Genomic DNA, 14880 nt, shown 5'->3' with positions numbered 1-14880 from the left:
AGAAATATTATTATTATTATTTTAATTTTATTATATGTAGAGAGATTATTTTTATATTTTCGTGCCATGCATTCTCTTCTCCTCTCTAATGAAGTAGAGCCTGAACTCTGACGCCCCCAAGCGGACAAATGAAGCTTTACAGCATTGACCCCGGTTTACAATATTTAATTTTCGGTTTCCAATCATCAGAAATTATATCTAACTTATCCTCCTCCCCTTGACAGCAGAACCAGTCGGTCGGCAGTCGTGTTGTTTCGAAGGTGGAAGGAAACTGGAGGAGCTGGAATGGAGTCAGAAGTGTTTAAGTTGATCTGCGCCAACCAAGGAGCAGTTGACACGGCTGATTTGATATACAACCTCTTCCCTGAAGATTCGGACAATGTGTCGAAGATCATTTCTTGCAAAGAGAAATTTGCTGAGTTCTGTCTTAATGGACAGCAGACGGTGGTGGCGAGGACGAGTCTGAGACTGTGCTGGAACAGAGAGTGTCCCGGGACGTGCACGGAGCTACACCTGTGTAAAAACTTCCTCTTCAGCGGCACCTGTAGTTTTACTCTGACGAGGTAAATTACACGTTTGCTTCAAGTCAGGTGGGCCGTGTTTGGTTCGGTCAGGCAGTTTGTAGGAGAGATGTTTGTTGATTTTAAAAGTAACATTTATTATTTTATCGTTAGTTATTCAATGGATAACATACTATGTCTTAACTGATTTCGTCTTTGTAGATGAATGCGTGGAATGCGTTCTCATGTCGACAGGGAAAGTCGGACATTTCAGTTGAAGTTTAACGTTCGTCTGCGATTCTCACAGAAAAACAAACTTGGGACAAGCATGTACCTTTAGAGTGTAATTTATTATTTGACAAGCAGTAGTCTGGTGGGCATCTTAGACTTGTGTTGTTGTTGCTGTTTTTAAACTCAAGGCATAAATAAATGTCAAGATTGTGTAATGCTATAAGTCAATTGTCAAGCTGACACTAGCAGCAGCTTATGGAAGGAAAGTCCATAGTCAAGAAAAATAAACCCAATCCCTTTAAAGATCACTATCATCCTTAACACAAAGTTTTGTTCTTACAAAAATGATACAGTGAACGTTCATGTGGGTGTTAAGTTTAAGTTTTATCTCAATCTCCATGCTAATCTAAACTAATTGTAGCTACATACTAAGAGGAGGCTAACATTGCACTTTCTTATGGAAAGAAAGAATGAGCACATTTTTAAAGCGCAAATCAATAATTTAAAGCTGGACATTTATCCAATTTATTTCACTGAGGTTTAATTTTTGGTTGTGCAGTATTGTCTCATTTGACTATTAGTTTTAGTTTAGCATTAAGACTGAGGCAACTTAAGAAGTCTTGAAAGTGCTAAAATCTTTAATCTATTCGTGTACAACTTGATTTAACAAATCAGAGACTGATCCTATGGCTGACTTATGAAATTATATGAAAATGTATTCCAAAAAAAAAAAAAAAAGAAAAGTATTCCTCACTGGGTGTCTGTGGAGACATCCCCACTCAAAATCACAACCTAACAGTTCCCGGCAGCACTAATAAGAATTTTTCATTTAAGTTGTTTGTACACATTAGTGTAGTCTGTTGTACATTTTTTCTTTGTATAAATAACTTTGTTACACACACACACAATAGTCAACTTTACAGGGCGTAGAAGGTGTTTTTTGGATGACTGTTTCCACTTTTAATGCTAGACTAAGTGGCTGCTGATGGCAACTTGGTTTACAAATTTGAGTGTTAATCTTGTCTTTTAGATAATTCTCCATCCAAAAGTGAATAAACCAGAGCAGTCCCCCCAAAGTCAATAGTTCCACTATTTAAATGCAGACTTTGTAGATGTATGACCCAAACCCTTCACATTCAATCAGGTGTTATTTAAGCTTATTTAAATGTGCTGTAATTTTATGCAGAAGTCATAACCAATGTATGTGGATTCCTTGACAATAGGAGAGGCTGCAACTTCTCTCATGAGCTGAACTCTGCCCACAATCAACAAGTACTAAGACAGCATGGACTGGAGAGACTGGACAGGGCAGAGCTGTGCACACTGCTGCTGCAGAGCAACAAAGCACTCCTGCCTTCTGTAAGTCTGACAGCACACACAACTTTAACTTTTAAAAGGATAACCTCACCTTTTGACTTTCATTTTTCTTTTCATTTATTTTAATAAATTATTGTTATTGTTGCTAAATACAAGCACTGGCTAGTCAGACAAGCAGCTATGTTTTAATCATGGATATTAAAAAAAATTCAATTTCAATTGTAACCATCCTTGTTTCATCCTCTCTCTGCCAGATATGCTATGCTTACAACAACGGTGAGGGCGAGTTTGGCCGGTGTAAGGATGGTAATAGCTGCAACAGACTCCACATCTGTGAGAAGTTTGTGATCGGTGACTGCAGCTGCTCCAGGAACCATGATTTTTATGCGTTTCAGCCACTGAAATCCCTGCTTGATAAAGGCGTGCCTGACACCCTCTTTCACTCCCTGAAGTCAGTTTATGCAAATAAAGAGGCTTTGAGGTTGTCTGACAACAAGAGTGGTAGGGGCCAGAGGCGCAACCGCCAACAGCAGCAGCAAACTGGTGAAGTTGGTGACGATGTGCCAAACAGACGACAAAGGCCTGTCAGAGGTAAGTTGTGACGGCTGTAAAACCTTGAATGGGAAGATAAACTAAAACTGCTCTCTGAAGGAACTATTCTTAATACTGTATACTGTTTGTTTCTTTTAGACAAAACAGAGATATGCATGTACTTTATCAAAGGACACTGTAAGCATGATGGTGAGTAATTAATCGTCACAAAGAACATCAACGATAGAACTTATTCTGTGTACTTGAATGTGGTCGTTGAATGAGTTTGATTAGGTGTGATTAATCTTTTATTTTAATGACCCGGGGCATTCTCAGACCGATGTTTTAAAGCCCACGACAAGATGCCGTACAGATGGGAGGTCAAGGAGGGCGATCAGTGGACGGCCTTGCCTGATAATGAGACAATTGAGAAGGACTACTGTGACCCCAGAAACTCTTACAGGTACTCGCTACTGACATTCAGCGGTGTATTCGTTATGGTAAATATTATTCGTAAACTGAGTGATCAGTCAGTCAGTGGTGATTTGAGGTCTGTACTATTCTTAACTAAAACGATTTACATTTAAACTGATATGAAGCTGTAACATGAACTTGACATGCAAAATCAGTGTAGTGCTCCATTAAGACCGAAACTAGGAGCCTTGAAATAACAAGGACCAGTCTCCTAGTTCTTATAAAGGCCTATAATTGATTTAATTGCATCTTGCTTTTGCACTACATTTCTATACAGTACTGGTTTGTTGGCTTGCACTTGAGCTGAAAGGTCGTTTACTTGACACTAGAAAATCTGTTCACCTGCTGTTTCAGCAAACTAATATATGCGCGTACCCCAACAGATGATTTCTTTCTTTCATGTATTTAATTGTGTGAATTATTCTCATTTTGTTGTCTTCAGTACCACCACCCCTCCTGTGCATTTTGATACTATGACCTGTGGACCTAACCAAGTACGGCGACTCTCCACCGCAAACTCTTTGGTTGAGCCGACCTTCATCCACACCACTGAGTGGGTTTGGTACTGGCAGGATGAGTTCGGAAAGTGGAACCAGTACGCATCAGAAGTGAGTAACTAGAGTCAGTATTGTCCAGGCATAAAAATGCCTGGAATGTTTGGTGGAGGCCATGCTGTAGGGTACAACTTGAAATGAATGGCCCAGTGTATGTGTATGTTACATAAAACTAATTTCAGCACTCTGTAAGCAATCTTTTTATTGAAACATAGGATGAAATAACCATTATTAACCCAGAGAAAACCTCTGCCAAACACTGTAATTTGGTTTTACTAAGCAGCTCGTTTCGCATTCATTTTGTAGCCAGCAACTTCTTTGTTTTTGTTCAGAATTGTAACTCTGGTAACCTACGACAACGTCAGCTCAGTCAGCTGAGCGTTGACACTGTTGGTGAGCATCAAAGCCTGACTCTTCATATTGCCTGCTTCCATTGAAAATGTATTGTAGCTTGTTGGTCTATTGCCACAAGTGTGAAGGCACCATATTTTGAATGAAAACGTTGCACTCCCAGTCCAATGCTAAGCAGTGAAAAATCAGAATCAGAATCAGAAAAGACTTTATTGCCAAGCATGTTTGTATATACAAGGAATTTGCTTTGGTGTTGTTGCACGCATTACGCATAAAATAAAATAAAATAGAATAAAATAAAGAAACTTGGCTCTCAAATATACAAAAATACAAAAAATATATATACAGTATATATATATTCAACAAGAACATTTACAGTGGTCCATTTCCTCCATTTCAGTGACATTTCGGAGGCTTACCACAACTTATATGCTGCCTTAGTGTTCCGCTGTATTTGAACTCTTTTAGATTGGTCCCAATTGTCTGAAGTAAAATAACGTGATATCATAGATAGTGCTCTATGGAAGAGAGACAAATATTTAAACACTCAAATCACACCACAACCAAATTTCCCACTTTTTTCTTCCCGCTCATGGTCCACTAAACCTTTGTGGAACTGATGATTACATGTGTTCAACACTGTCATAATTTTTAAATGTTCATAATCAACATTGCCTTTTTCCTGTGTTATATTCCCCTGCTTAAGCTGCTAGGCATACAGCTCATCAGTAAAGTCTTATAGCTGTACATCCACATATAAAATCCACACAGCCTGCACGTACATCTAAGGCATCTCAAAGCAGAGATTAGCTGCTACAATGCGCAATACTCCAGATTTCAAAGCTGACCTCTCCTTAACACTCTATCTGTTGTCCCCCAGGTTTATACTATCAAAGAGAACATTACTTGAAGAGCTGCATGTGAGCACAGCATAATATTATGAACAGAAGGGACTAGTCGTCTGAGGCTAATCCAAAATCTGATTTATTTATTCAAGTAGTAAAATTTAAATCTTTCGAAATTAAACTGAACTTTACATACATTTTAAATCAGAACGAACCGTACGTGATATCATCCATAGTGTTCCTGAAGAGAAGTTTTGAAGCTCAGTGTGGGATGCACTGTTTGTCGCCATCTTGGTAGTATCTAATCTAACTCCCAGCTAATTTAAAAGTGGGAGAGTGTGTTGAGCTGAGGTGGGTGTGTGATGACGAGGCAGAAAGCTAGGACCCTGAGATGGCTTCTGTTCAAAGCGGCCATGCCCTTAATGACGCATTACTTGGAGGCTTAATATAAAGTGATGGTGAAATTAGCTAAAGAGACCAATACAAGGTTATGAATTAATCAGATTGTAAACATGTTTATTTCTGCTGTAAAGCTGGGTATTTTAACACAGAGGTCTGGAGATTGAATATCTTCTTTGGTGCAGCCTCAAGTGGCCATTCAGGGACCTGTGGTTCCTTCCATCTAGGCATTTTCATCCCTGATTATTGTTCCTTGTTCAGTGCTCTGAATTCAAATCCTTTAAAGACATTTAGGTTCAAAAGTTGCAGTCTGGATAAGGAAGAATAAAACACTTGAAAAAAAAAACACCACAGGCAACACTAAATGTGAAATGAGTCTGAGGATCTAGTAGCCAAAAAGACAGTCAGACTCACTATAATGGTAAGTTGTTAAGCTGCTTTTGATACCAATCGAAGGCTAGCTAGTTTTCTACAATTTCAGCTCAGGTGAGCTAACCAACCAACTTTGTTACAAGTTCCCCAGGCAATAATCTTTTTGCATACGAACTGGTTGGTCTTTGGCCATATGCCAATATAGATTTGTTTCAAAATTAAAAAGTTGTGACTTGTGCTGCAGATCGGTGGACACAAACCAGCAGACATCACCAGTGCTCAGCTGGAGCAGAAGTTTCTGGACAACAATAAAGATGTGGTGGAGTTCATGGCTGGATCACAGAAATATTCACTTAGTTTCCAAGGTAAATGAAGACCTCTCCATATTTTCAGTTTTCTGCATTTTAATAATATAATTTATTATTATTATTATTTGATTGAAATTTGATATTAAAATGTTTCCCCCAGACATGATACAAACAAACAAGCACTATGGCACAAAGAGGGTTGTGTGTAGACGGCCTCGATTTGTCTCTGCTGAGGATGTCCAGTCAAAGAGAGTGAGGTACGGTATCAGTTAATGGCGATTAAGGCATTTGTCAAGAAAGCCTCAATCTTAATATCACACACTTTGTTGCTCTGATTGATTGTAGAACCATCCATTTGCGTGCAGATGTATTTTTTTGTATTGGTTGAAACGTCCCGTAATGAAATACCTAAGGAATGTTGCCAGACTCACATTCTGGTAAGAATTGAGTCCGGCAACATTCTGAATGAATATGCAGACATTTCTAAAAATATATTTTGTTGCTTTATTAAAATGGGCTATTTAGTGCACATTGATAGAAAAAGCCTATTTTATCTATTTAAAACAAATCTACAGGACTACAAAGTGTGCAAAATGTAAAAGGGTCTGAATACTTTCTGAAGTGGTTCTACTTACATTGGTGTTGCTTGTGTTTTCCACCTAACTAACTAAACCTCACCACTTCTCTCTGCAGAAGGCCTCTGAATCATTCAATTTTTGCCCCTGTACCAGACCACTGGGACAAGAGTCAGCTGCCTCCTACAGGATTCTCGGTATTGTGAATACAACACACCGTAATCATTGAAAACTTAAAAGCCTCTACCGTTTTAGATTACACTTACTTAGCCTGAGTTAGTGGTACTGCTAGAAGTACATTTAGACATAGATTTGCTTATTGTTTGTCCTTTCATTGTAATTTTTCTGAATTTTATTTAAACCTTACAAATATACACTATACCAATCCACATCTAGTAAAATGCTAGTAATGTTGCTATTTCTGTAGCTAAGCTAACTATCATTAACAGGTAATTGCTGGCTTACCATGGCAGATAAAAGTCAGCAACACGTTTTTTTCTAAATAAGCGCTTAGTTAATGGTGCTCCAAGCTTAACAATATCATGATCATTTGGATGTGGCAAGAACTAATGCTAGACCTAGTCAATAAAAGGCATGTTGTTGTTAAGACATGTTGTTTGCTAGTGTCAACTGCTAACATGTTTTTTTTCCCCACATGGATCAGTGGTATTTAGTCCTTTTAGCTACATTTAGACAATATTTGAGACCACTGGCACCAGAAATGCTGACTAATACGAGTCTAGAGGTAACATGGAGACATGACAGCTGACATTATCAACAGTACTAACCTAACAACAATGACATGGTGAGACAAGGCTTGATTATTAAAATCACCATTTCTTCTCGTCAAGAATAATAAAATAGAATTTAGGAAGTGTCCAAGAAAATCTCTTTGATGCACTGTTTGACAGTGTGGACCAATATAGATCATATAGATCATGCATTGAACAGTTTACATTCATCCTCAGTTATTTCAGCGACCATCACAGGGTATTGCGAAAATAAGATTTTGTCCAAGAAAGCCAAAAGTGAAGCAGCTTGACAAAAGTGTGGAACTCTTTAAACAGAAACTTAACAAAATGGACACTTTGAAAAAAATTAAAATTGCACGTAGTTATTGTAACTGCCTGAAGGGGGCGACAGAAGTTCCACACTGTAGCTTTAATAATGAAAAAATACTTATCTTTATAAAGCTATAAATATAAATTATTTCTTACACATCAAATACTTAATAATGTTTGAATATTTGTTAAAATGTATGTTGTGTTTCTATGGTTTTACATTGACATTATTTTCATGTTTTATCCATTAATGTTATAACCTGTAAAAAAAAAAAAAAATCAAAAAAAAATCATAACCCAATCATTTACAAATAAACTAAATATATATTGCTATTCATTCATACTAACACAAAGGTTTGGGGTTTCATAGCATTTTACCAAATGTGTAATCGGCAGAGTTTTTGTAACATCTCATAAATTGTTGCTTTTTGAATTATAACTTTAAAAAGCCAGAAAGACGTATTAATACTAGCTATTAAATGAATCAAAATAGAAGCGAGAAAGCACAGCAGAATATGAAGCTTGTGGATTGTCCGTTGATACTGATTGCTGTACCAGCTGGGACACTTTGACTTTCATACCACACTCAGTGCGTCTCCATGTATTAAAGTACAAGTACACATTTTAGCAATTCTACAAATATGTAAAGTGCGTCTTTCACCTGCATGCAAACTTGAGCAGAGTACAGCAGCCTGGATAGGCCAACAGATTCTCTCTGTGATGGAATGGTCAGAGATAATAATGGTCACTGCTGCCTGCTTACGTTACCTGTAAGTGATGGTCTTTACTAATAAACAACGGCAATACAAGTGATAACTTTACATGTACCGTCATGTAAGACTTAGAGCAGTGGCCCCCAACCTTTTTTGCGCCACGGACTGGTTTAATGTCAGACAGTATTTTCACGGACCGGAAGGTGTAGCAGATAAAAACAAAATAAAATGATAAGACCGGCATAATAACTGTAGTATTTTCTCTATAAAATAATAATAATAAAAAAACGTAAATCCACTGTATTCATGTGCAACTTTATTAGCAGCGTCCTCATAACGTCACACCAACAACCGAACTTGACACGAGTAACATCGTCTCTGCCCCAACGCTCTCTGGTCGCTGTGGTAACGTTAAAACATGCCTTCAAAATAAGACACGCCACAAAAACTAAAAGTGCATGAAAATACTAGCTACTCACAATAGCACTGAATCAGTGGGAGCCCTGCGCTTGTTTTGCTGCAACAAGACGGTCCCATCTTGGGGTAATGGGAAACAATGAAACCCAAAGTGTGCTGCTTATGACCAGTCTGCTTCGTAATTTTGTTTTGGTTGCTGTCACTGCAGAAAACCCTGCTTCACACAGACAAGATGTCGGAAATGGCAACAGTGTTTTCAATGCTGTTGTGGCGATCTCGGGGTATTCTGCCATGACTAATCCAGAACACCGGCAGAGCTGTTGTCTCGAACAGACGTTTAAGGCCCCCGTCATTTGCGATCTCGGGACGTATCACGTGATCTATGGTCTCGAGGCCTTGACATGCGTCAAGAGTGCGTCATAAACGGATATAATGGAGAGAATCCGGTCATTTTTCAAAATAAAACATCATTCAGACACAGATAATAGATCAAACGGGAATAATGGAAGTTATTTATTATTTCTGTGCGGCCCGGTACCAAATGACCCACCGACCGGTACCGGTCCGCGGCCCGGGGGTTGGGGATCACTGACTTAGAGCACCTAAACTGTTACTGAAGTGTGCCTATATTTTCTTCGTCTCATTATGCTTAATATTATCACAACCTAGTTGAGACCAGTTAATAATCTGAGGGCACCTTCAGCCACTCCGAGGTTGGTCCTGTGGTTGGTCAGATGTTGAACTCCCTGCCACACTGCCTGCTGTTGTTACTGGTGGTCCCCTATCCTCCTCCTGTAGTCTGCCTTGGCCTCTCTGATGTCCCTCCTCAGGTTGGCTCGGGCTGTGCTGTTGAGGTCTTTGTTGCCGGACCTCCATGCGGTGTTCCTCGCTTTTAGCAGCTGCTGGACCCCCCATGTCATCCAGGGCTTCTGGTTGGGGTAGACCCGGATTTGTCCACTGTGACAGTGTCTATGCAGTTGTTAATGTAGCACAGAACACTGTCTGTGAACACCTCCAGCTCCTGGTGTTCAAAGACCTCCAAGTTGGTCCTTTCAAAGCAGTCCTGCAGCTGCTGGGAGGCACCCTCTGGCCATGTGGTAACAGTCTTTGTGATGGCTGGAGCAGTTTTCCTGAGGGGGGCATATGCAGGGATTAGCAGCAAGGGCAAGTGGTCAGACTGACCCAGGTGTGGTAGTGGTCTGGCCCTGTAACCCAGTTTGATGTTAGAGTACACCTTGTCCAGGGTGTTTTTCCCCTTGTAGCACACTTCACATGCTGGTGGAATTTGGGGGGTGCTGCCTTTAAGTCCGCATGATTAAAATCCCCAGCTATTATATTCACAGCATCAGGATACATGCTCTGCTTGTTGGAAATGCTTGCCTGCAAAAGTCAGACAGCCAGGCTAGCATTAGCATCTGGTGGAATGTAAACAGCTGTAATCATGATCACAGTGAACTCCCTTGGAAGATAAATGGGCCTGCATTTAACAGTCAGATATTCTAAATCCGGAGAGCAGTGACTGTCTACCTTCACTGTGTTAGTACACCAGCTGTTGTTCACACAGAGTCCCCCTCCTCTGCTCTTCCTGGAGTCCGCTGTCCTGTCATGGGGCTGTGTGGTGTAGCCTGCTAGCTCAATAGGAGAATCCAGTATGGAATGGTGAAGCCAGGTTTCCGTGATAAGCAGAATACACGCATCCTTCACGGTGTTGTTCATTGTAGTCTGTAGCCTCAACTCGTCCATTTTGTTCGCGAGGGATCTGGCATTCGGGAGAAATAGGCTGGGGAGCGGTGGTTTGAGTGGCTGCCTGGCTAACCCGCCAGCCCTGCAGCCTCGCTTTTGCCTTCTTTCTCTATGTCGTCTGTGCCTCCTCCCTGCTGGGATGGCAATCCATGGTGAGCTGGGGCTCTTCGCTAACTCCACCAGAATCTTGTGTGTGCGGAAAAACTCGCTGGTTACGCACCGCTCGTGACATAGTCCGATCTTAAAGAGATCATGCCGGCTATAGATGTTGTTTGCCTGACAAAACGTACACAAAACAAGAAACGTAATGTACAAAAACAGCCATACATAGCACCGAAATGTTATTAAAGGTAACCTTTTTATTGCAATCCATCAATCTATGTCACGTTGTGTTGTGTAATTCTAAAGTGAATGTTTTTTACAATAACTCTTATATAAAACTTATTGGTCTCACTGCTGAAGGTGGCTCCACCATTCAGTTTTTCACAATTCCTGATATTTAACTTTGGATAACATACCCCGATTAGGACATTATTTTAAAAGTATATAGTAGCTTTTATTTCTTTAATCACTTCAGTGGGTCTGAAGTTTACGTAAACTTAGTTAGTATTTGGTACCATTGCCTTAAATTGTTTATGATGCCATAATTTTCTGAAGTGTGCAGCAAACATGATGCTGCCACCCCTGTGCTTCACAGTTGGGATGGTGTTCTTGTTTGCAAGCCTCCCCCTTCTTTTCAGGTCAATATTTTAATTTGAATGTAAACTTTTGACCTGATGTAGTGAATTATAACTGGAATGACCAGTGTGTAAAAAATTGTTTGAAGATTATCTGATGTCACGCATAAGGTTATATGTCCTTACCACATAACCATAAAAGCTGTGGAGTGGTGGAAACATCTGTTTAATTCAAGTTTATGTTGACTTCAGACTTCAGCTATATTCCCGAATGTATTAAGTAAATGAGTTATTTGACAACTCTGTTGTCTTCTGAATTACTAATGCCATTGGTGAGTGGGATTTTATCTATACTTTAGTCAGTAAAAATATCATAATAGTTTGTAATGTTCCTTAAATGTGTCGGAGAACTTTGATCTAACAAATGTATGTTTTTCTAACTTCTTTTCGATTTTCATGAAATGACTTAAATGTGCTTTTAATAATCTTTCATAATCTTGACATTTTGTCGCTTTGTCTCTGAAAATTCTGGTTGATTCCACTTGCAAGAGCTGCTCAGCACCTACTTACCTGGCACTAAAGAATATTCTTTGTTTGAATTATATCTGTAACCCGTGATCATTGCTCGCCTTTGCTGCCTCCAGTAGACCGAATCAGCTTTTGCTGATAACTGCAACTGAAAATGTTAAATGTTTTCCAGCGAATCCCCCTCCAGCGCACCTCGGATGAATTTAAGAAGGTTGAGGCTCTTTTCTGTAAAACCTTGAGAGGCTTTGACGTTGTCAAGATTGAGAGGATTCAGAACAAAGCTCTTTGGCAAGTCTTTCAGTGGTATGTATGTGATTTTCATGTGTTCGGTCTGGGAACTTAATCAATCTCTTGCCTGTCTGACAGCTTGTTTGTAAGTAGTAGATCGTCAGCTTGTTTATTATTGACTTCGTTTGCATGGACAGTATTTATTCATCTGGATTGAAATAGAGACTGAAACATGACTGTTTACATGGATACTAAATAGAATGATCTGATAACATAGATTTGTTACATGCCCCAAAACATGCCCATGGTGCTTCTGCCCACGGTGGGGTATCAAAACTGACAAAAATATTTCCCCATAATTCCCCCAACGGCAATGAATTCATTCATTCATTTGAAGACGAGAACCAAGACAAACTCAGGTTTTCTACCACTTGGACTCGTGGATTCCGGCTTTCTTCATCTTTTCAAACACTTTTTTGAACAACTCATCACGTCACCTAATATTTACACCACATGGGGCAAAAATGTGCAGCCAACCAGAGAGAAATGATTGACACCATTATCAGGTGCTAATAATTTCCTATTGAATGGATTACGAAAAGGTTTACACCATCCCCCTCAATCCGATTTGTTCTGATTAGGAACATTAGTGTCCCTGCAAACACATCTGTGCAGGTAGCATCACTGTCTTATCAATGAAGTGAGACTATGTAACTTTTTAAAGTCGAAGTAACGCATCATTATTCAAATTTTTATTCAAAAGAAAAAGAATGATCATTGTTAAGGGGTAAGGGTTGCCGCTACAACAAACGGCTTACTGCGCTGACAGCTAATGTTAGCAAATGTAAGGTAGATATTGCAGTGCAAAAGACGTACAATAGCTGAATGTGCATGTAGCGTTATCCTGCAGTTGCCACTTTTGGCCGCAAAGACTGTTGATCAGCAAAGGCTACTCAGTTCTGCTTTATGTCCAATAATGTGTTTAAATCTATCAGCTTTAAGTCCTTTCATTTATTTCTCCAATCTGAAGGCAGAAGAATGTGATGAAGGACAACAACGGTGGACGCAATGTGAAAGAAAAAAAGCTTTTTCATGGCACTGACTCGAAACACGTCGACGCCATATGCCGCTCCAACTTTGACTGGAGAATCTGCGGGAGCCATGGGACGGCTTTTGGCAAAGGTGAAATACTCATTCTGATCTACTCTGAGAGCAAAAGATGAGCTGTTGTGTTAAATTACAAAAGTGGTCTGATGGGACAGTTCAGCAGGTGGAACTCACAAGGAACCATTCACAAAAAGCTTATTGATAGTATTTCCCTCCTACTGGAAATACTAACCATGGTGAAAGTTCACAAAAAGTAAAAGTTAGTTTTACTAGCACCTGCTTTTATGATAGATAAGCTGTTTAAGTCTTTGTTATAGTCTAAGCTTCTAGTTTAGACTGTTGTTGGTGCTGGGAAATGATGCTTTCAACACTTGTAGTATATGGAACGGCTTTATTAGAACGATGTGATTTGGCCCGTGGCCTTCATCAGGGTCTTATACTACAAGTGGAATCTGTTCCAGCAGGACAAAGAAAAAGTTATTCGTTGCAACTATAGCCTCTCAAAATCTTCTCTTTCTGTATCCAAACCCAGGTAGTTACTTTGCCCGGGATTCCAAATACTCCCACAGCTACACCGGCGACACTAATGTCAAATCCATGTTCATCGCACGGGTGCTGGTAGGAGACTACACCGAAGGGTCCCCCGACTACCGACGAGCTCCTTCTAAAGACGGCGGCGACATCAACTTCTTTGACAGCTGTGTAAATGACACTCTGAATCCCTCCATATTTGTTGTTTTTGAGAAGCACCAGATCTACCCAGAGTACCTGCTGCAGTACAAGGACATGCACCCACGCGTTGACTTGTACAGTGTTTCACCAGCACCGAGACCAGCGGCAGCACCTACACTGCTGGCGGCACCTATGGCAACGCCAAGTCCACCACCAGCCAAGAATTCCTGTGTCATTTCTTAATGACAAACTTGAAGGATCTTGATCTAGCTTATGCAGAAGGCTTCGGATAATTAGGTGAACTGATTAGATAATTATTATTTTTTATCTGAAGGGTGGAATAGCACTAAAATTATTTATGACTCTTCTAAAAAAACATAAATGACAGCTGCTGTGTTTTACAGTAGTGAAGCCAGTTTCCAACCAAATTTGTCACAAATGTCAAAGAAATTATCACCAAGTACTGCGTTTTCCCACTGCTGTTAATGGTAAACAGTTTGTGGCGCTACCTGTTCAGTTGGGTGCAACCACGTTTGATCAAATGGAAACAATGCAGAAGCCTCGATAGAATGGTCGACGCTCAAGTCACCAACTTCAGGTATATTACGATTAATTCACTTTGTCTATTTCTGCTGCACTGTCTATTTTTATCAGTGCGCCAAAAAGAATCCTGAAAAACAAAAAACAAGACGTCAAATGGATGACACGTACATATGTCGCTTATAGCTAGCTATTATACTCAAAAAACAAAAGGTTACTTGGTACCCAAACAATCATAGCTTACCGTTTGTCATCACATATGTGATGTCATTTGGGAAGTATTAACCCTTTGGGTTGCACAAAGGTGACAATGTGGTAATTTGTGAAATGTTATCTTTCACTTTGCCAGGTTGTGCACTGAAGAGCACGCTGTGCTCAGGACACGTCGTGAGAGTTGTCGTACAACGTGCAAAACACGTAGAAAAACATCCGAGGGCAATGCCGGACTCTGTGCCGGTTTGTCGACGGCTTTAATAATGCTAAGCGGGATTAAGGGTTCAGTTGTCGTGACCCACCCTCTACCAACCAGTAGAGGGCGACAGACTTCCGCATTTCCTGTTGTCATTCAGAAATAAGCCGTAAAATGAATAGCTTCATTACCTATTTAACATTACGGCTTCATTACAACAACAAGAAATGCTTTTTATTTCTAAACTGTAGTGATTTTTTGTTTTTAGCATTGCTAATCGTTGCTAACTGATCACTGCGTTCTTTTCCCATTCACATTCACATACTCC

The 14880-nt window shown here is 39.9% G+C and overlaps 1 protein-coding gene across 1 annotated transcript; it reads left to right on the top strand.

Moving 5' to 3' along the window:
• The first annotated feature begins 258 nt into the window (after nt 1–258).
• LOC311508820 (protein mono-ADP-ribosyltransferase PARP12-like) lies at nt 259–13944 on the top strand. The gene is made up of 12 exons (XM_084573800.1): nt 259–563; nt 1955–2090; nt 2303–2639; nt 2739–2789; nt 2916–3042; nt 3496–3661; nt 5819–5939; nt 6043–6139; nt 6576–6654; nt 11769–11888; nt 12859–13006; nt 13464–13944. Exons 1-12 carry the CDS (start codon nt 286–288, stop codon nt 13844–13846), a joined length of 2043 nt encoding a protein of 680 aa, XP_084429926.1. The 5' UTR covers nt 259–285; the 3' UTR covers nt 13847–13944.
• The last annotated feature ends 936 nt before the right edge of the window (nt 13945–14880 follow it).

This window comes from Chelon labrosus (assembly GCF_963514085.1).
Source record: "Chelon labrosus genome assembly, chromosome: 23".
NCBI lineage: Eukaryota > Metazoa > Chordata > Actinopteri > Mugiliformes > Mugilidae > Chelon > Chelon labrosus.
Note: the sequence above shows the minus strand (reverse complement) of the source record. Positions and strands in the feature narration are given on the sequence as shown.

Excerpts from the sequence above, each read along its gene's own strand:
- LOC311508820 (XM_084573800.1), top strand. The coding sequence starts at position 286 with ATGGAGTCAGAAGTGTTTAAGTTGATCTGCGCCAACCAAGGAGCAGTT. Across the intron at positions 3,043-3,495 it reads GACCCCAGAAACTCTTACAG|TACCACCACCCCTCCTGTGC; the intron begins GTACTCGCTACT and ends TGTTGTCTTCAG. Across the intron at positions 13,007-13,463 it reads TGGGACGGCTTTTGGCAAAG|GTAGTTACTTTGCCCGGGAT; the intron begins GTGAAATACTCA and ends ATCCAAACCCAG.